The sequence below is a fragment of the Tursiops truncatus genome, chromosome 10 (assembly GCF_011762595.2).
Source record: "Tursiops truncatus isolate mTurTru1 chromosome 10, mTurTru1.mat.Y, whole genome shotgun sequence".
Lineage (NCBI taxonomy): Eukaryota > Metazoa > Chordata > Mammalia > Artiodactyla > Delphinidae > Tursiops > Tursiops truncatus.
In genome coordinates this window covers 56815810-56837330 of record NC_047043.1, presented here as the reverse complement: position 1 = coordinate 56837330, position 21521 = coordinate 56815810, and the positions used below count along the sequence as shown (strand labels likewise).

Here is a 21521-nt window from a genome sequence, read left to right as displayed (position 1 = left end):
AGAAGGTCCTACTGTGTGGCATAGGGAACTATATTCAATACCCTGTGATAAACCATAATGGAAAAGAATATGAAAAAATATATATATATAACTGAATCACTTTGCTATACAGCAGAAATTAACACAACATTATAGATCAACTATACTTCAATAAAATAAAAATTAAAAAACAGCCTTTTTGGGGGCTTCCCTGGTGGCTCAGTGGTTGAGAGTCCGCCTGCCGTTGCAGGGGACACGGGTTCTTCGTGCCCCGGTCCGGGAGGATCCCACATGCCGCAGAGTGGCTGGGCCCGTGAGCCATGGCCGCTGAGCCTGTGCGTCCGGAGGCTGTGCTCCACAACGGGAGAGGCCACAACAGTGAGAGGCCCGCATACTGCAAAAAAAAAAAAAATAGCCTTTTTTGGCCATACCACGCAGCATGCAAGATCTTAGTTCTCCGACCAGGGATTGAATCCGTGCCCCCTGCAGTGGAAGCACAGAGTCTTAGCCACTGGACCACCAGGGAAATCCCTAGCCATTATCATTTGTAGGTGAAATAACTGTCTACATAGAAAACCTAATAAAATCCAAAAAAATAGGAGAATTCAGCAGTTTCTGGATAAAAAATACAAAAAGCAACAACATTCCTATATGCCAGCAACAAACGATTAGAAACTATTTATAAAGAGCTACCATTTATAGGGAATAGGATAGTCTCAAAGAATCTACCACAGATAACCTATTCAACACAAAGTGAAAAAAAACCTTTGCAAACTGTCACCCAGTCAATCACATGATCTAACAAGGCAGCCCCACACAAGGGTCAACCTGCCATCAATGCACCCTGATGGGGTACAATGGAGGTATACCTCCAAAACCGCTGAACTTGAATCTTAGGGAGTAACAAATGGGACAAATCCACTTCACGGAAGTTAATGCTCTGAAAAACAAAAACGAGTGGGAATTATTCTAGATCTGCAAACTTTCAGGTCTCCAAAGCCCTAAACTCTTTAAAATCACTGAGGGCACCGAAGACTTTTTGTTCATGGGAGTTATTATACCTAGTGTTATTTACTGTGTTAGAAATTAAAACTCAGAACTTAAAAAATATGTCTCATTGATTCATTTCAATAATAAAAAGCATATTAACATTAATAAAATATTGTTTGAAAAATCATTATGTTTTCCAAAACAAAAAACGTCTAGTGCAGTGAGTGGCGCTCAATTACGTTTTTGGCAAACCTCGTCAATGTCTAGCTCACTAGAGGTCAGCTCATTTGCTGTGTGGCAACATGCTGCTCTAGTTGGAATACTGATCATGAAAATTCAGCCTCACACAGCTATGCAGTTGCACATGAACTGTTCCCAGGAACGGAACAGCAGCGCACAGTGAGATCAGAGGGGCTATACAGCCCTGGCCCTGTGGCTGGAGAAACAGGGTCGGGAGACCCCAGTGGATCACCCCTGGTGGAGACATTATGGAGAATGTCTTTTTCTTTATACTCTGTTCTACGTTTTCCAAGTTTTCTACAGTAAGTAAGCAAGTATGACTTTTTAGAATCAAGGTTTTTAAGTCTCAAACTGCTTTTCCCCAAAGCTTGGCAACATTGTTTTAGATTCATATATAGCACTCAGGATGAGATTACAGAAAATACAATTTTAAGCTCACTGGCTTCAGTGAGGAGAAAAATATACCCGCTGGGAAGGATGAGTGCATAGCAAACAATGATCTAGAACAAATGTGCCCCCAAAGCATCTCCCCCTTTCCAAATATATGGGGAGAGTTGAAATAGAAAATACCTGATGTCATTTCCACGAAGAGAGTAAAGGAGGAACTTGTAGGAGATGAGGAGGGAAAAACAGTCAGATAACGCGGGGCCCCGCAAGCAAGTTAAGTTACTAAGGAGAGACACTCACTGTTAACCCCAGCATTCACACACAGACCCAGGGCCTGTGAGAGAAATTAATATACTATTTCCTTAACTTCATATCAGAGAGCCCATGCTGAATAATAGACTCTGAAGAGAAAAGCAAAGTCTTGAATCTTGTTTCTGATTTAGTCACCAGGTGATTAATAACACAGAGCTTCGGACTTCCCTGGTGGCGCAGTAGTTAAGAACACGCCTGCCAACGCAGGGGACACGGGTTCGAGCCCTGGTCCGGGAAGATCTCACATGCCATGGAGCGACTAAGCCTGTGCGCCACAACTACTGAGCCTGCGCTCTAGAGCCCGCGAGCCACAACTGCTGAGCCCGCACACCTAGAGCCCGTGCTCCACAACAAGAGAAGCCACCGCAATGAGAAGCCCGCGCACCACAACAAACAGTAGCCCCTGCTCGCCGCAACTAGAGAAAGCCCGTGCACAGCAATGAAGACCCAACACAGCAAAATATAAATAAATAAAATTAATAAATTAAAGAAAATAACACAGAGCTTCAACTGCCTATTATTAACGTGAGAAAAGCAGTGCCTGCCTTACCTTCCTTTATAAACGTATTATCGGATATCATGAAATATCAAAAAGGTAAGATGTAAGATTTTGTCAGCATACAGTTCTTAGATGAATTAAAACAGCTTTGTGAAGGGCATATTGTCTGTATTACTGTGTACCATTCGCTGAGCCTGAGGAAAGGGGAAGGAACTGGTCTGGAGAAGACTGCGAGCTTGGCTCTGGTCACTTTAGGGGACGATGCTGTCTGCCCAAACGATTCAGAGATAAAGAAGAGTTGAGAGCGGGTAGAGAAGAGGGATGTAGAGATGACAATATGGAGAAGAATTATTTCAAGAAATTGGCAGGGGCAGGAAAGAGACAGGACAAAAATAGCAGAGGACGTGAGAGGTTTGCTTGCTTTGAAACAGGAAGGGGAGAAGGGGAAATCAGGAAACCCGGGAGCTCCAGGTGGGCCTGGGGCAATGAGAGAGGGGATGGAATAAAGAACTCGGGGGAAAGAATGGTGGTTTAGTTTCTGTGAGAAAATGAAGGGAAAAAATAAATATGGCCCAAAATACTACCCCCCAGAACAAGCGAGGAAAGGCTTCTGACACTATGTGAATTAGACTGACTTGTAACCCACGGTAAGCCAGCACTCGACCAACGCAGGCAAGGCGGCTGCACGTTGCGCCCAAGTGCTGTTTTCTTTAACTCTTAACTGCCTGCGTGTGTGTTTCTCTGATACTTCATGTATAAACAGTGCTGCTGGTCGAGATATGCTGTAAGTTTATACCCTGAATCATCTTCTCCCCCAAACACAGCAATAATAGAAAATGCTAGTGCATATATGTTTATTTTAATCAAAAGAATATCATCACTCAAAAACAAAAAAATCAGCCGCCCAAGCGAGAAACGGAACAAAGTGCAAGACACTAATCAGAAGCCTGGCCAGGCTTCCGTCCACAGGCTGGGCACGGTGGCCAGGATCTGAATCCTTCAGGCAGGGGAACCAAAGGCACACCACTCCTCTAGCGTGTATCTGGAAGCAGGTTGTTTGAGCAAAACCACGGGTGAGAACAGTGGCCCCTACCCTTGAAGGGGCCTGAAAAAAGCCACAGTTGCTGCCCTGGAACTACAGCTTGGGTCAACAGCATGCTACCTGCTGGCTCTGCAGAATCTCCACCATCACCACAAGATGGGATGCCAGCTCTGGGCTACAAACTCCTGGTTCTGAACTAGGGGGTGGGGCAGGGGGGACTGCAAAAATAAGACAGAGAAGCGAGCAGGGAGAGAGAGAGAGAGAGAGAGAATAAACTGCTCAAGATAAACATACAAACTAAAATTCTTAGGCATACAAGAAAAACTATGAAAGTCAGCCAAGAAATTCAGTCATCAGGAGACTCATTCATTTGTGATGAAAACCAAGACTAGTAAAGTTTAACAATAATGGACCCTCACTAAAGGATCTATCTCACTAAGAAGAATATCACACCCAGAAGGAAGGGACAGGATATAAGAAACAATGACCTAAAGCAAACATGACCCCAACACCTGACCCCCTCAAAAGAGATATACTGAATGTAGGCAGAGCTCAGTAAACATTTGCTGAATACATGTTTAGGTTTAAGAACCTCCAATGACCTACTTGGAGTTCCTAAAATTAATTCAGAAATTCTCTGTCTTAAAAGAACTATTTTATATTTACTGCAGTACTAAGTAATTTAAACTATATTATAAATTAATCTTCAGATTGGCATTCCATTTTTAACGATGGGCTTCAATTTTTTTCTTTGAGTTTAAAGTGTCCAGAGCAAACAATGGCTCCACAGCCACCTCACCTCTCCCTTGCTCTGCCGTCTATGAAACATTCCCACCACCCTCAGCAGAGTAGTCTCGAAATTCACTGGACTCACCCTTTGGATGTTAGGCATAACTTCCGGTTCAAGATAGCAGCATTTTGATACACAGTTCCATCTTTTTAACTTTAAAGTAGTTCATGGTAAGGAAACTGGCTGGAAAGCACTTACAAAATAGTCACACCTGAGACAATGAGTGGCTACTTATCTGTTGTATACAGTCTGGACATGACTGTTATTCACTTTCAATCAATGTTTAACTCAGCAATATTCAAACTTACCAAGTAAGTTCCCATTTCCTTTTCCAGAACCACCTGTTCATATAACGTAGCATCGATGTCTGCCTTTAAAGCCTGCACCTTCTTCTTTACCTTCACATGCTGCTTCTTTTGGAGCCAGTAAGGAAGAAGAGATTCTACAATTTGGTTAAAGATCTGGGAGGTAATCAGGAGAGTAGCCAAGCTCTAAAGAGAAGCACATAAATGATACTTGGCGACGTGGCTTAACAAAACCAAAGCATGTGTATAATTATGCAGTTAAAAAAAAGAATCTTCAACAAATAGTATACTATTATGTTATAAAAACTAGTATTGGAAAAGCTAGGTGTTAGAATGATGTTTCTAATTTATTGTTTTCTTTCACAGGAAAGACAGACTAAAATACAAAAATATTATAATACAAATAAGATTATAATAAAAAACTGGTTATGAGTCGGTAGGAGAACAAATTAACTTGAAATTGTGTTTTTTATTATCTCATCCTGGCTGCAACATGTGAGTCTAAATGATGTCACCAACTTTGAATAAAGTTTAGCCACAACTTATTATTATAAAATTAATATATCCTCCCTCACTGTAGAAAAACTTAAAAGATAGAAAAACAGTCACCCTTAATTCCACAACCATGTCAGGACCACTACTAACATTCTAAATATATTTTTTTAATTAATTTATTTATTTTTTGTCTGCACTGGGTCTTTGTTGCTGTGCGCAGGCTCTCTCTAGTTCAGGCGAGTGGGGGGCTACTTTTCGTTGCAGTACACGGGCTTCTGGCTGCAGTGGCTTCTCTTGCTGCGGAGCACGGGCTCTAGGCGCGCGGGCTTCAGTAGCTGTGGCTCGCGGGCTCTGGAGCGCAGGCTCAGTTGTTGTGGTGCACGGGCTTAGCTGCTCCGTGGCATGTGGGATCCTCCCGGACTGGGGATCGAACCCGTGTCCCCTGCATTGGCAGGCGGATTCCTGACCACTGCACCACCAGGGAAGTCCCCTAAATATTTCTTTATAATCATATGTAAAAATAAAAGTAGAATCATCCTATATATAAACAGCTTTGTAGATTTCTTTTCTCACTTACTATACTGTGAGCACTTTCCCATGTCATGAATAATTCTTTTTTACTTAGCTCATGCACTGTTGTTGAATGTAAGTATTATTCCCAACCCTGACTATCATAAATGCTGCCCCTTACCTACGTACACGAATCTTCGCCCCACCTCTGATGATTTACTAGGGATGGATTAACGTTCTTGGCAAAGTTGCCCAAGTAGTTTCCAGAGGTACTGTGTCAATTTCCACTTTCCCCAGATAGGCATCAGTGTTTTCATCACAAACCACCTTAGCTGATATTAAAATTCTATGTTTTAAAAAAAAAAAAAAAATTCTATGTTTTAAAGAGACTTCCCCCAACCCCCTGTCCCCTGTTAAATAAAGGAGACTCTCTAAAGTATAAGAAATGAGGAGTCATACCCCACTAATACAATAATGGTGGGATTGGAAAAGGTATGTACATCTAACCTATCGATTTCAAATGTAGTATTTTCAAAAATAATTTTTTAAATACTAAGAACACAATATTTAATTTTACTTTTATGCAAGCTCTTAGAACCGTAACTACAAAATCTTTTAACTTTCTCTGTTATACAAATTTTTAAATTCCTTGAAAAATGATCCCAAGCTCTCATATAAAGATTAAGAAGCCTAGGCTTTGAGATTCTGCTCACTAACAATCACAGTATATTAAAACCAGGAAAGAAGAGCCCTTACTGGTAGTTGGCTCAAGTATAAAAAAGAGAAATTAGAAGGCAATAATTTAATTTATTATTCACTAATATCATGTGATCCAGAAATGGTAACACAGCAAAATATGTCATCTTTCTTAAACATTTCAGAAACAATACAGCAGTGCATAGGATCTGCTGGTCTCTAAAGTTTAACAACTTATTAATTTAAAAATGAAATGTGTGGGAGTTCCCTGGTGGCACAGTGGTTAAGAATCCGCCTACCAATGCAGGGGACACGGATCCCATTTGACCCCATCTCCCCTGGTCCAGGAAGATCCCACATGCCACAGAGCAACTAAGCCCATGTGCCACAACTACTGAAGCCCACACGCCCAGAGCCCGTGCTCCACAACAAGAGAAGCCACTGCAATGAGAAGCCCATGCACTGCAACAAAGAGTAGCCCCCGCTCGCCTCAACTAGAGAAAGCCCGTGCGTGGCAACGAAGACCCAACACAGCTAAAAATAAATAAATAAGTCTATTAAAAAACAAAAAAAAGAATCCACCTGCCAATGCAGGGGGCATAGGTTTGATCCCTGGGCTGGGAAGATCCCACATGCCGCAGAGCAACTAAGCCCGTGCGCCACAACTACTGAGCTTGCGCTCTAGAGCCAGAGAGACACAACTACTGAGCCCGTGCACCACAACTACTGAAACCCACACACTCTAGGGTCCAAGTGTCGCAACTACTGAGCCCACGTGCTACAACTACTGAAGCCCACACACCTAGAGCCTGTGCTCTGCGACGAGAGGCCACCGCGATGAGAAGCCCGCGTGCTGCAACGAAGGGTAGCCCCCACTCACCACAACGAGAGAAAGCCCGCACGCAGCAATGAAGACCCAATGCAGCCAAAAATAATAAAATTAAATTAAATTTTAAAAAAAAAGAAATGTGAAAGAACTATTTAAGGTTATACCATTACCTGAGACACACACAGAAGTTCAATTAATGAATCCATTTTGCTGTTAAAATTGCTTTTACAAGTTTTGATATGAACTCTATATTTGATTTTGTGCTCTACGTGATTTATTTTGTAAGCTGGTTAGCTTCAACAAATTTCTTTCCAGTTGAGTATAATACACGGTGCAATTGCTAATGGTTGTTTATTTAGAACTGGGCTTAGAAGTACACAAAATTTAATAATTTTATTTATAAAGATAGTAATGGGAAGACAATTACATTACCTGAATATAGGAAACCACCTCTAAAACCTAAAAAATGGATACCTTTCTGTTTTTCACACTCACCTGACGCAAAAGCTTCATATCCCTCAGGACAAAGGCAATGTAGAAGAGTGAGGCAAAGCAATTTAAAAAGTTGAACTGCAAAAACAAAAAAAGATAGCAATATTTAATACTGCATCACAGTACTTCATTACAACTATAAAAATCGCATTTAAGAAACGTAATGAGGGACTTCCGGTCCAGAGAAGGTGGCTTGGACGTGTTTCTCCTACTCCCCCTCGCTAAGCACATCTATGAACTTGAAATATCGCGAGAGGCAACCAAAGGAGAGCTCTGAAAGGTGCTAAGAGGAAAAAGATCAGGTTTGGGACCCCAGGGCTGAAGGAACAACACAGCACCAGCGCATCTTACATCCCTACTACTTTCTTACAAAAGAGAGTGTCCAAGGCCCAGCATCTCCCACCCCCAACCTAGTAACCCAGGCAGCAGGGAGACACATTCCTGCCCACCCCGCTCAGAATAGGAGTCCTGACAACAGGCAAGCCCAGCAGCACTAACAGGGAGACTGACGAGGACCCCCACTAACAATAAGCTGTGAGGGGATGTGCTCTCCTTCCCTTCCGCCCTGCCACTCCCCTGCCCCACGGAGAGATGCCGGGTGGGGTGGCCAGGCAGCACCAGAAAGGAGGGCCCTGCCCCAACAAGCAGTCCAGCCCCGGAAGTCTCTCTGTGCCAAGGGACCTGAGATCCCCCCGCCCCCTAGATAGACACCTAGCTAGCCGAGGGGCACTAGCAAGAGAGATCAGCCAGAACAACCAGCCTGGCCCGGGCAGCATCTTTGCCACCATGGGCCTGAGACTGCCCTGCCCAGACACATGGTTCAGGGGTAGGGGTGCAGGGAGTGGGGTGGAGATCCCACCACAACAGGTGCCATTTCTCCAAGTAGTCCCCCTGCTCAAGAGCCTGCAATCGCCCCCAGGACTGATGGGTTTCCTTCCTGTCCCCCAGCCGCACGCTGGCTACCTCCTCCCGTGCAGCATCACTTTCCGAGACAAAAGACTGCTCTGTGCACAGTATGAGCACTTCATTAGTGAGGGGAAGGGGGAGTCACTGGAGAGAATGAGCAGTAACACAATGTGGCCACAGGGTAGGGGGAGGTAGGCGTAGGGATGGGGGTGCCGAGTTAGAGTAGAAGTTGAAAAGCAAAAGCTCGGAAGGCTGAGAAACGCTCTCCGCACAAGATTGAAAAGGAAGGGAGAGACCTAGCACACACAGTGGAGGATGAACAGTCTCTTTACAAGACAGTCACCCGACATTGTATCTGGCACCATCAGAGAATAATCAAGTCTAACAAATAACTAAATTCTTTAAGACAAATGGAGTGTTTTACCTCTAAGGGCAAAAGCTCCACATTGGGATCTTTCTGAATGAAGCTTTTAACGCATTACACATTCCCCTGCTTGTTTTCTCACACAGAGAACCCGGAACGGAGCATCCCTGCTGACTCAGCACCAACATTTTGAATATAAATTATTTTACACGGCTAGAGTGAGGCCTTCGGAGCCTTTTTAGATATGGATGGCCGCTTGCCCCTTTTCTCATGTCCAAATTGCTGAAACTGTTGAATTCTCATTACCTATTTATGAGAGTTTTCCATTTCCTTCCGGGCTCTTGCCTCTATAAATTTACCTACTTCCAGAAACCTAATCACCTTCCTAATGGTGGTTTTTCATCCTTTAAGGATGGAAAAACGAGATAAACAAGCTTCTCAGAATGACTCCTACAGCTGGAACAAAGGCTCTTTCTAAGCGAGGGCCTGGGAGAAAAGTACATGGACTGGGTTAAATCAATTCCAGTGGATAGGTCAGAGGACTCCTTATGCACTCTTTCTTGATTCTCAGCTATGTTACAGACGACTCAGGTAATCTCCAGATAAACGAGGTGATTTCAGGCTGGTACCTCTTTGTTATTTCTCATAATGGTGGGAAGAGGCATAACGTGTGCGCTTTAAACAAACAGCAAGCAGGTTACACAGCGCCTTTCCTCCATCCCTTACCTCCTACTCTTCAAAACATGCTGGGAACCTCTTGGACTTTGGAAATTTCTTAGACAAAATTTTAAAAAAATAGTAATTTAATGCTCCATCACTAAACAGAAGGTGGGTAACTGGAAGGATTGTTGAATAATGAAACATTCAAACGCAAGTCACCAAAAGGAAAATAACAGAAACATGTCTATAAAGTAGTTTTTTTAAATAATTGGAAATTGGCTATAATACTAATTTCTACATTTAAAGTCTTAAACCATGTGCACATTTGTAATAAGACTGCTGAACGTTCATGTAAACACACATTAGTCAATCCTTGCCTACTTGGACAAAGTATATTAACTACCTGATACCTTAAATCAGAATCAAGTCTTCATATTTACACTCCTAAATATTAAGTACTATGTGTTAGTTTCAAAAGTACAATGGACTTGTATATAAAAGATCTACTTACCACTAACACTTTCAGAATTAGGTGATTCTGGTAGGCAGATTCCAATCTGTGATTCTCTAAAACATGAAAAAGGAGAGGTAATGTCTCTCAGGTAAGAAAGCAGAACGGGAGCATTGTCATGAAGTAAAGTGAGACTTGTGCTGAAGGCAGAGATGTTCAAAAACAGAGCCTCAGTCAGTAAACGTGCCAGGCTACTGCTTACCGCCAAGAACATCAAACAAAAAAGAAACTAAATTTAAGACACATTTTTCAAGATACTGCCATGGCACCGTGGTCCAAAATTATTTTTTAAATATTACTGCAATAAAGAAATGTAGTAAGTGTTGGCAAATGATCCCACAGATACCAGAAAAAGACCCTGTATCCGCGGTAATAGTAAAACTGAGAACCATCTCTAAAGAGTAGGGCAATAAATAAAGTTTATAAGGATTAACTTCAAAGGAAACTCAAATTTCCACCCTAAGAAAAGGAGACACTGTGCAGGTCCCAAGAGAGCAGGGCAAAAGGACAAAAAAGGAAGATTCTGAACAGAAGTATCACCTTGCACAGAGAGGCAATGTTAGGCTGACCTGGATTTGAACCTCAACTCAGCCACTATCTGACCTTGGGCAAGTCACTTAACCTCCTGACACTCAGCCTCCTTGCCTACAAAACAGGGCTGCCACCACCCTCCTCCCAGGGTCACCGTCAGGATTACAAATACTACCAAACCCCAGCATCAGCTCAAGGAAAGCACTAAATAAATGGTAGCTGTTGTTATATGACTAATAAAAAGAATTTAAAATACCTTTCTGGTCCATGAAGTTAAGGCCTAGACTTCTTCCTAGGGCCTAATATAGCCTATTTATTTGCTTGAATGAATAAATTAATGAGTGAATGGCCCATCAAGACCTTTTTAAAACTATAACCAGGTTCCTCTTTTACTACAGAGACAGACAAGAACACCTGCCTTCACTGAGTTCAGTGGCAGGCCCCACACAACTACACAACTGGTTTTCAGATCCCAGACATAGTTCTTTCAGCCAGAGTATTGTGGAGATAATTCAACTGATTTTATCCTTAGCATAAAACACGATATAGTATTAGGGGCACAGGTTGGACTAGCCTGGCTCTACCATTTGTTGTCTAAACTTTGTTAATTCTCAGTATCTTTAGCCATAAAACTGTGAAATAACTTCTATTTCATGGTGTCCTGAGCAGGTGAAAATGAGGAACTATGGATAAAGTGCTTAGCAGGGCACCTAGAACATAGTAACTAACAATAAATGAGAGCTGTGAGAACCACGACCTAGAGATCATCAGAGCTCCCAGAGCCGATGACTTTTCCTTATGTCTCTAGAATGAGCCCAGAGCAACATCTATCTTCCTTGCAAGGTAGCGGTTACGTGAATCGTATGATCGAAGCAATATTTCTTATAGGCAAATGAGACATAAATTCAAAGCACTGAGTCTTACCCCATGAAGTTAAAAACTCGGCAGCATATCGATAGAGGCGGTTCATGATCTCAATCACGATGGCGTAGATGATGCTGGGCACATACAACAAGATACTGGTCCACTCGGACCTGCTGTTTTCATGTAGATCCAAGGCCCAGGCCTCCATGTCAAAGTAAATCATCATGACAAACAGAGAGAAATAGAGACAGAGGCACACAAACGGCAGGGAGACCAGGTAAATGCGCAACTGTCTCTTGTAGCTGGGGTACAGCGGTTCCTCCCTGCCGGTGACGGCATTGATGCCCAGGACCCCATGATATCCTGGCCGGGGCTCCTCAAACTGTCTCTTCATGACCAGGGTCCCCCACCTGTAGGTCATACTAGCACAGCCGCGCTTCCACACTTCCAGGATCACTGTGGACCAGATCAGGTTGAAGGAGGCGAAGACCACATACTTGTCATAGTTTTCCCACACAAACAGGTAGTAAGGTAGCCCAAGGACTGCCACAGGGACTAAGGCAAAAGTGAAATATTCCAAAAATCCAAAGTAAAGAGCGATCGTTTCTCCAAAGTAGCCACGAATACTATCTGCAACGAAAGGAAAAAAAAGGACCTTAAGTCCCAATTGGCAAAGACTTGATTTTTTTAAAAAAAAAAAATCACTTCAAGTAAGCTTATTCACTTTTTTACTTAAGTGGGGATCATTTAAAACCCTTATTTCCCAATCGGTGTGTGATGGTAAGTCCATCCTCCATGAAGTACAAAGACCTCGCTTGCTTGTCTCTACAGCAATAAGCCTGACACTTCCCCCAGCTCAGGGCTCAGGCCACGGCTGCTGGGGCTGCTTTGGGGCTGCTTCTCTTCACCTTCTCATCCGGTGGATGCCTTCTTCACAATGAAAAACTCACCTCGGGCTCATCCTCAATCTCCAAGGTCCTAGTTTAAATTCAGCCGTGGCCAATGAACCAGCTTCATTTGGGGGTTTACTTTACGCTCCCCACTTTTCTCTCACTTTAATACTAGAGTTATAGAGCTTATTTTCAAAGAAGACCCCTCACCCATAGTAACCTGCCCCCACTACGCAAAGCTGTAAACTTTCATCAATACGTCACGGCAAACTTTTCAATACACTGAAGAAAAATTATTCAAAAGCACGAAACAATATTCTACACATTAACTTTTAGAATACATGGAATACATTTATCTGTACTTTCCTACAGATAAATGCACTGGGCAGAAGAAGGGCCAAGCGACATCAGCTAGCTAACCCAAAAGAGGTCATGAACACCGCGTCCTTTGCCGGCCACACCTACATGGGTGACTGCCTAGACTGTAAACGCATCTTGCACTGGGACCAAGGTGGGATGCAGGGGGTGAGGGAGGCGTAAGAGTTAGAGTTAGTATTTCTTGGTTAATTACATGAAGTTACAACATTGTGTTTTTTTCTTTTATTTTTAAGATAATGTGTCAGATCAGTCTATGTGGTTGGTTTACAGGGATCCTATTTTCCCCTATCCTTAATTCTTCTACTAACTCAGGAGCATGTGCAAACAGTGGGTATGATGAGGTAACTTCAAATCAGAATCAGGTTAAAAGATAAACAAAACAAAACCAAAAAAGCCACTCATGGTCCTGGGCGCCATATCAGACCATCTCTCTCTTTTGATCTCAGGGGGAAGTTCAAAATTTTCCCGAGCCCCAGCTACTATCTTCAGTCCCAGCACTCCCAGAAGCCTCTAAACCACTACCACACCCATGCTCAGCCTTCACCACCAACTCACTTTTTCCCCCTCACTTTCTAAGTAGTAGCTCCTGGATACAGCCACTCACAAGACCTAGAGGCAATATTTAAATTTACTGCCACCTAAATGCTAAACAAGGTGAAAAAATGTCCTAAGTGTAACATAAAATGACTATTACATCACCTGGAACTATCAAAAACAAACATTTTTCCTTTCAAAGAATACAAGAAAAAATTCAAAATGCAATTTCAAAATTTGACCTTAAAAATGATTTATGTTCACTGTTACAATATTATAATAATTGTTTTCAGAAATGGCAATTAGAAAGAAAATTTGAGAGGAATTCCTTTAAACAAAGTGAAAAAGGCAATGTCCTTTAAAGAAAAATTGATAGTAATGCTTCTGGTGAAAACTACCATCTTAAATATAATCCTTTTGCTTAAAAGACGTAACTGAACCAAAAAAACTTGAACATCCATATTGACGAAGTTTACACAGAGTAATGTTCAACACACACCGAATAAATTAATGGTTATTCTTCTAAGTGTCTTCAGAGAAAATGCACAGTTCCAGTAATGCACACCAAGACACTTATAAACTACCTCAAAAGACGTTTAGGCCTGCTAGTCTGCCACTAAGAATGAACGCAGCTTGGCCCACTGATTAGCGCTAAAGAAACAGGAATTTTCAAACACAAAATAATCACGGTCAAACTAGATTCTTATAAAGCATGTTCTACAACAAATCTGACACGTAGTCATGAAGGCCACTCTGGATTGCCTGTATCGTTGGTGAAATTTAATAACAGCCTGTAATTCAGTTCATCTCAAATGGTATCAGAAATAAAATATAAACAAATAGGTCATGTAACCCCTCTATCCCCCTCACCAATATTTTGCCGACATGCAGCTGGTGAGCCCTGCCCAGCACAGCGTTAAGTATCTACCCAAGAGGCATACCACCACTGCTGCATCTTCCTCTTCTCTAAGAGAGCAGGCGCTGACACATACCTATGGGCTGATACTTTAAGGTAAACCGAGTATACCAGGTGTCCTCCAGCTTCTTCAGGGCTTCGTTGTCATGCAGTGGAAACACCTGAATCACGATGCCAGATGTGAGCAGCCTCCTCACTGTGGAAGGAACAGGCAAGACGGGTTTGAGATTGCTCAGGATACGCTTCATCAAATGCTACCCAAACTCTCCAGGAAGAGAGGAGGTCTACACAGGGATCAATGCTATCCTGCCTGCTCCCAAGGTGTGTATTCTTCTGTTCTTCAGAATGTAAATATCTTTACTATTTCCTTTGGCTACGAAAGCAATACAAGTCGATGTAAAATTTTAAACCTTACAGAAAGGCACAGGATAGAATTTAGAGAGGCCCTTGTTTATTCTCTCCCTTCCACAAAAACATAACCACTGTAAATAGCAATTTAGTGTGTAAGCAGACTTCAAAATATACATCCATAAATATTTATTTTAGAAACAAAAGGGATCATTCTCTACACATCATTCTGTAATCTTCTCATGTAGTAGTAGTATATGATGAATATTTTTCAATGACAATATAAATAGAACATGAATGACCTTTTTCACGGCATCGTAATATTCCCTTGTATGAAGTGCTATAATTTAACTAATCCTCTATTGAAAAATACTTGTTTCCTTTTTTCACTATTATAAATAATGTTAAAATTCTTATACATATAACTTTCCCCACCTTTCAACTATTTCCTTGGTACATACACTTAGAAGTAGAATTGCTAGCTCCAAGAGCAGAGCACATGTATCTTAAACTTGGACACATATTACAAAACAGCCTCTAGAAAAAATTTTACCAATCTGTCCTCTCACTACAGTGAAGGTAAGAGAATGTTCAGTTCCTTTCATTGTTACTGATCCTGAGTACTTTCAAAATCATTTTTACCTTTTCTAATCTGCTAACAAAGGCTTACATTCACAAACAGCAAATATCAAAATTTAAAAAGACTTCCAGCTTTCAGCAATCGTTTGGTATGATTTTAACACTTGTGCACATACCTGGGAGATGAGACAAGCTGGGACCTGGGACCCTTTACAGGAGTGTTTGCACCTGGACAAATGTCTCCTCCAGCAACAGAATACGAAGAAATTATAAGGGACTAAAAACTACCTTATGCAGGTCAAGAGCAGTTGGGGCAAATTATGAAAAATAAGATTCAAAAAGGCCACAAACCAACTGCCACTTCTGAGGAGCCGGGAGCAAAAGCAGAGTACTGCACATGCCCCCTGCACGCAGCACCACCAAGCCGCTGGGCAGACAACCTAAGCCACGCCTCCAGCCTGACCCACCAATCCACCCCCAGCCTCACCCTATTTAAGGGACCACCTTGTACCTCCCCCCACCCCCACCCCCCAGGAACAAGCAAGGGCACCTGTTACTTGTTTTCGTTCCCTTGAGCTGCAGCATGAGTCCCAATAAAGCCTTCCCTGAATTTCATCTGGCCTCTTCACAATTTCTATTGATTGAAGGGTCCAAGAACCCAGGTTGGTTACAGAGAGACAAACAAACTTAACCAAAGACAGTGTCCCCTAATGATAATAAATGAAAACTGGGCATTCTCTCATCCATAATTATTCAGAATGACTCACTGGGTAGACAGGTCTTCAGGTCTTTAAGAGGAAACGTGTTCAGTTCATGGAGAACTCAAATGCATGCCCTGTGCCACATTGCGGGAGACGGAGCACTTTCCACGCAAGTTCCTAGCAGCTGTTTTAATCAGCTCATCTCTTCTGAGGGCTGCCTTCCTTATCTCCTATCTACCTTGTTCCCAAAGACAAGTGATGAGCATATCAGGCAGTAGGCCCTTCAATGAGGATGGCAAATAAATATCCGCAGCGTGGAAGAGAAATATGATTTAAGTATCTGATGTACAAATACTGCATATAACAAAGAGAGATGGTATTCTCAGGACAGATGCCCTATTATAAAATCTTCAGAGTAATTTAAAAGAAAACCTAACTTCTTAGAAATGAAAAAAAGGATAATAAAGAGGAGATATCTGATACTAACAGTAGGAAAATTTATCAATATTATCACTAGGGGATATTGTCTTTTGTTAAATGTGTTCGTCTCTCTCAGATATGTGCACAAGTGTTAAAATCATACCAAACGACTGCTGAAAGCAGGAAGTTTTTTTTCTGATTTTGATATCTGCTGTTTGTGAATGTAGTCCTTATCAGATTAGAAAAGATAAAATTGATTTTGAAAATACTCGGGAAAAAGTATGGATCTCAAAAAAAAAAGGATTCTTAATAGATGGATCTTCTTACAACTATATCTCATGCATAAGTTATACAGAGGAAAAAAGTCTTAAAAAGCTAGGGTTGGGCTTCCCTGGTGGCGCAGTGGTTGAGAGTCCGCCTGCCGATGCAGGGGACACGGGTTCGTGCCCTGGTCCGGGAGGATCCCACATGCCGCGGAGCGGCTGGTCCTGTGAGCCGTGGCCACTGAGCCTGCACATCCGGAGCCTGTGCTCCGCAACGGGAGAGGCAACAACAGTGAGAGGCCCGCTTACCGCAAAAAATAAGAAAAAAAAAAAAAATCTAGGGTTGTGATAAAATCCCCCTTCTCAATAACTGAAAAAGGTATATACTCAAAATATCAACAACTAGGGTAAAAAGGTGTATGGTTTAAGTTATATCAGCCTCTGGTGCTGTCAAGTCCATTTTTAATATATTTTTTTAACATCTTTATTGGAGTATAATTGCTTTACAATGTTGTGTTAGTTTCTGCTGTATAACAAAGTGAATCAGCTATACGCATACATATATCCCCATATCCCCTCCCTCTTGCATCTCCCTCCCACCCTCCCTATCCCACCCCTCTAGGTGGTCACAAACCACCGAGCTGATCTCCCTGTGCTATTTTACACTTGGTAGTATATATATGTCCATGCCACTCTCTCACTTCATCCCAGCTTACCCTTCCCCCTCCCTGTGTCCTCAAGTCCATTGTGTGTGTCTGTGTCTTTATTCCTGTCCTGCCCCTAGGTTCATCAAAACCATTTTTTTTTTTAGATTCCATATATGTGTTAGCATACAGTATTTGTTTTTCTCTTTCTGACTTACTTCACTCTGTATGACAGACTCTAGGTCCATCCACCTCACTACAAATAACTCAGTTTCTTTTCTTTTTATGGCTGAGTAATATTCCATTGTACATATGTGCCACATCTTCTTTACCCATTCATCTGTCGATGGACACTTAGGTTGCTTCCGTGTCCTGGCTATCGTAAATAGTGCTGCAATGAACACTGTGGTACGTGACTTATTCTAAAGTGTTTCAGTGGGTTTTTTTGCAGCTAACATGAGTGAAAGTCAATCACCCACACCGGTTCTGATTCTTAGCTCTTATTTAGGGATGCAGAGCTGTACCTTATTCTTTCTTCTATTACTATCCTTTTCAACTACTGTATCAAGTTTCTGAACTTTGAACTGACTGATAACATCTAAATTATTATTTTACTATTTCTAAGCTCTTTTTAAAGAAATGACTCCATTCTGCTATAGAAAACTTTCCAGACAAGCATAAAAAGCCACCTGTATACCTCTAAAAATAAGGCTGCAAACTGAGGGACTCAGAACGAATATAATACACAAGTCCTAAACTACTGGGCTTCTCTTCACCATCAATGCCAAAAGCATGGTTCTGGTTTCAGCTTCTAAAAATAGAGGGTTTTTTTTTTTTTCCAATCCCTCGACTTTCTCATGTCAGTGAAGCATGTAATTAAACTGAGCCTTACCTTCAAAGGAAAATATGATGCTGTGCAGGCCTATTTAAAGAAAGGAACAATCCAAACCAAGATTCCTTCCTTTAAGAATGCTGAATGGTCTGCTGTCAAGGACTAGGGTTATAACTATTACAGCCATTTAATACTTAGAAAAACTAACCAAAATCTAATTTAAGGGAGAGTAGCCTGGCTGTGAGTAGGACCCTCTAAATTAAATAATGCAATAACAATACTAACACAGTCTGTTTAACATGACGTAAAAGTAAAAGCACAGGGCTTCCCTGGTGGCGCAGTGGTTGAGAGTCCGCCTGCCGATGCAGGGGACACGGGTTCGTGCCCCGGTCCGGGAGGATCCCACATGCCGCACAGCGGCTGGGTCCGTGAGTCATGGCCGCTGAGCCTGCGCGTCCGGAGCCTGTGCTCCGCAACGGGAGACGCCACAACAGTGAGAGGCCCGCGTACCACAAAAAACAAAAAAAAAAAGTAAAAGCATAAATCCCTCCCACAACTCCTTCCGGCGTTTCTGTGCAGCAGGGAGGGGCGGGTCATGCTGCCTCCAATCCAGCAGAGGGGTGATCAGCTCCGACTGGGAGTGGAGGCCACACAGTGAAGACAGAGTCCCTCTGCCCCTGCAGCCGCTGCTGTGCCCAGCACCCCGCCCCAGGGCCCGCCTGCATCTAGCTCTCAGCTGTGAACAGACCAATCTTGTCTTAAAGAGGAAAAAACTGCTACACAGGGATACCTGTGTTTTCAAAATACATTTTCATATTCCTGCATTGTTTTCATCCCTGCTTAACATAAAAACCGCAAGTATGTACGTGGCAAAACACAGTGTGTGTGGAGATACACAGATATAGATATATAGATATATGGTGCGGTACCCGGCACTAGACACATACACACACACATACATCGATGGTTTCACTGTCTTATACACAAGGCTGCTACATGATATTTACTTGACATCCACTCTATTATTCTCATATGGTCAATAAATAATTTTAGAAGACAGATTATATCTGATCACTCTAAAAATCTAACCATTTGTATATAGAAGATATTCAGAAGTAGTTACTGTAATGTTCTAAAAGAGTAACAATATAATATTAAAGACCTACCATGAGATTGCCATATCCCATCAATCAAAACATCAGAATCATCTGATAGACACTTTGAGACAGAGCTTTTACCTAAGCTAAATAATATCCCTTAGGATAAATTTAATACATAAGAAATTCTCTGCTCCCTCAACTCCTCTTTCTAAAGAAAATCTTTCGTTAGGTTATTTGCACGACTATTAACTATTAGGAATCAACAGGCAAAGGCAGTCTGAGGTTATGAAGAGATCACAGCTCACACAGAGAACTGGAAAGAAGATGCCCCTCAAGATGACCGCTGATGACTAAGACACACGTATAACCAATTCCTAGTTTTCCACGTGTTTGCTGTTTGATGGAAGAGGGGAGCCCTGAAATGCAGCGCTCACAGCACCGTCACCTGCTCCTAGCTCGTGTTTACAACCACGCAAGCTGCTCTCTGCTTAATGAAAGCTTTCCATCAAAACACAACATTATGACAAATAAAATTATAATCATTGCGTGTAAAATTAACTTAAACCTAAGATAAAGGAGAGTGTCTCTCATGAAAGCCCTGGCCAGCTCCATTTCTATGGATTAACTTCATGAAAATCTAGGATTTTAAATTACTCTAAGTTTCATTCATTCGAAAATTTGCACTCTGAAAATAGTTCACACTTTATGCATATACCATTCCTTCTTCAACCAAATATTATGATCACACTTTCAAAGACACAGAGGAAGAGAATAATGCAGAATTTCAAAATCCAGACTTCTACAACTTTAATTTGATTCTTATCTCAGATGGCATACAAAATTTCAAACGATCCCGACGGAGATGATTTTACTGTTTTCATACTTACTGCAAAAAAGAAAGAGAGAAGAAGGAAGGGAGAGAGGAGGGATCCTTGATTACAAAATCCTCATCCTGCCCACAAGAAAGTTATTTCTATTGCGGCTTCAGGACGCCAGACTGGCTACCTACACACCCAAGAGAAATCCATTTACATATTTTCGGCAAGGTTTTCGTTCAGTGAAAATGTCTTTGAAGCAACTGGGAGCATTTGGGAAACTGCTGCTCCTGAGTCACATCTGATGAAAGCATACACTCACTCTTTAACAGGTGGAAGCAGTGATTTCCACGTGATGGTCTGATCAACGTGATGAACAAGAAGAAACGAGATGCTCACATTAACAATCAGGACAGTGCCTTAGTTGGCTTAGCCTTTTAACTGATACAGGGCACAGCTGTGTCTGAAAACATGCCCTCCCACTAAGAGATTAAAAAAAGATTTGAAATTTTGGAATGGCACCAAACAATGGCCTAAAAACAGAATGTGTAACTCTTGGTAACAAATGGTGGCAGAAAGCCACCCCTACCCTGTTCTTGTTCATGACGCCAAATTCAAAGCAACAAAGTAAACAAGAAACATAAAAGGAAACCCTACCTTTGATGAAAGTAGAACAAAAGAAAACAAAACAAACTATAAACTGAAATCACAAACTTTGAAAAGTGGCCTTAAAAGTCAGCCCAGGGTAAGCTAAGAGCACCCATGCCCCTGCAAACCAGGGCCAGCAGGCAGAGGGCAGGGTTCTCCTGGACACTGAGGGGTAGGAAACCACTGTCCCCTTGCCCAGAATGAAGGCAAAGGGGACGCCTGGCAGACCCCTGATGTGTGTCTGCTCCCTGCCGGGCACCACAGCCGGACAAGAGACACGAGGCTGGAGGAAGGAAAGCGTGGGTATGCCGTCTTGGGAAACGAGCTGCCCGCTGGAACCCAGGGATGGAGGTGAGCAGCTCAGGAGCTGTGGGTCTTTGTTGGCCAAAGACAGACCTAAAGGCCAAACCCAGCAAAAACTCCTGATAAGAAACAGGGCTCCATGGAGGCTCTAAGACAACTCAAGGAGAGCACACTGCCAGGCAAAATCCAACCTCCTGACCACCACAGTTCCCGAATGGAGGCCCCCAACATCCCCTCTCCCCAACACACACAATTCCTCCCAAAATAGCTGGTCTGAAAAAAATAGGGACTCATTAAAAAATAAGTAAACACCACAAAGAAACTGGCATAGAACTATGCAAGAATACAAGGGAAAAAAGGAAGACCATTAAAAAAAAAGGCAGAGAAGAAACATAGCAAAAATTTAAAGCATAAAGCAATGAAAAATTATGGAATTCTTCAAGAATTAAAGAAATTAAAGCAAGTCACATCTCTGAAATTAAAACTAGAGGAAGACCTACCAGAGCTGAAGGTGGGAGCTTAGAAAAGCGAAGTAAGAGAAAAATAAAACTACTATAGATACAAAGTCAATAAAAGCTACTGAAAAAGGAAAAACTGAACAAATAAAGCCAGAAAATGGTGAAGAAGACTAAGAAAATTACATAAAAACTTTAAAATATTTCAGAGAATATGTAAGATTCACATACATATAATTGGCATACCTAAAGACAAGAAGAGAGAAAATACAGCCAAAGAAATCTTCAAAGGT

The 21521-nt window shown here is 42.0% G+C and overlaps 1 protein-coding gene across 10 annotated transcripts in view; it reads right to left on the bottom strand.

The window, feature by feature from the left end:
• The window catches only part of ANO10 (anoctamin 10), a 213525-nt gene that overhangs the window by 170571 nt on the left and 21433 nt on the right, over positions 1-21521 (bottom strand). For 9 of the 10 annotated variants that reach the window (XR_012323975.1, XR_012323976.1, XR_012323978.1 and 6 more), the window contains exons 5-9: positions 14197-14316; positions 11463-12032; positions 10008-10063; positions 7570-7644; positions 4548-4730 (exon numbers count right to left, since the gene is read on the bottom strand). Coding sequence is in view for 5 of the 10 variants with exons in the window: in XM_033864644.2 (XP_033720535.1) it covers positions 4548-4730; positions 7570-7644; positions 10008-10063; positions 11463-12032; positions 14197-14316 (1004 nt within the window). In the remaining 5 variants the exon portion in view is untranslated. The remainder of the gene's footprint in view (positions 1-4547; positions 4731-7569; positions 7645-10007; positions 10064-11462; positions 12033-14196; positions 14317-21521) is intronic. The other variant, XM_033864646.2, reaches the window with a different exon arrangement.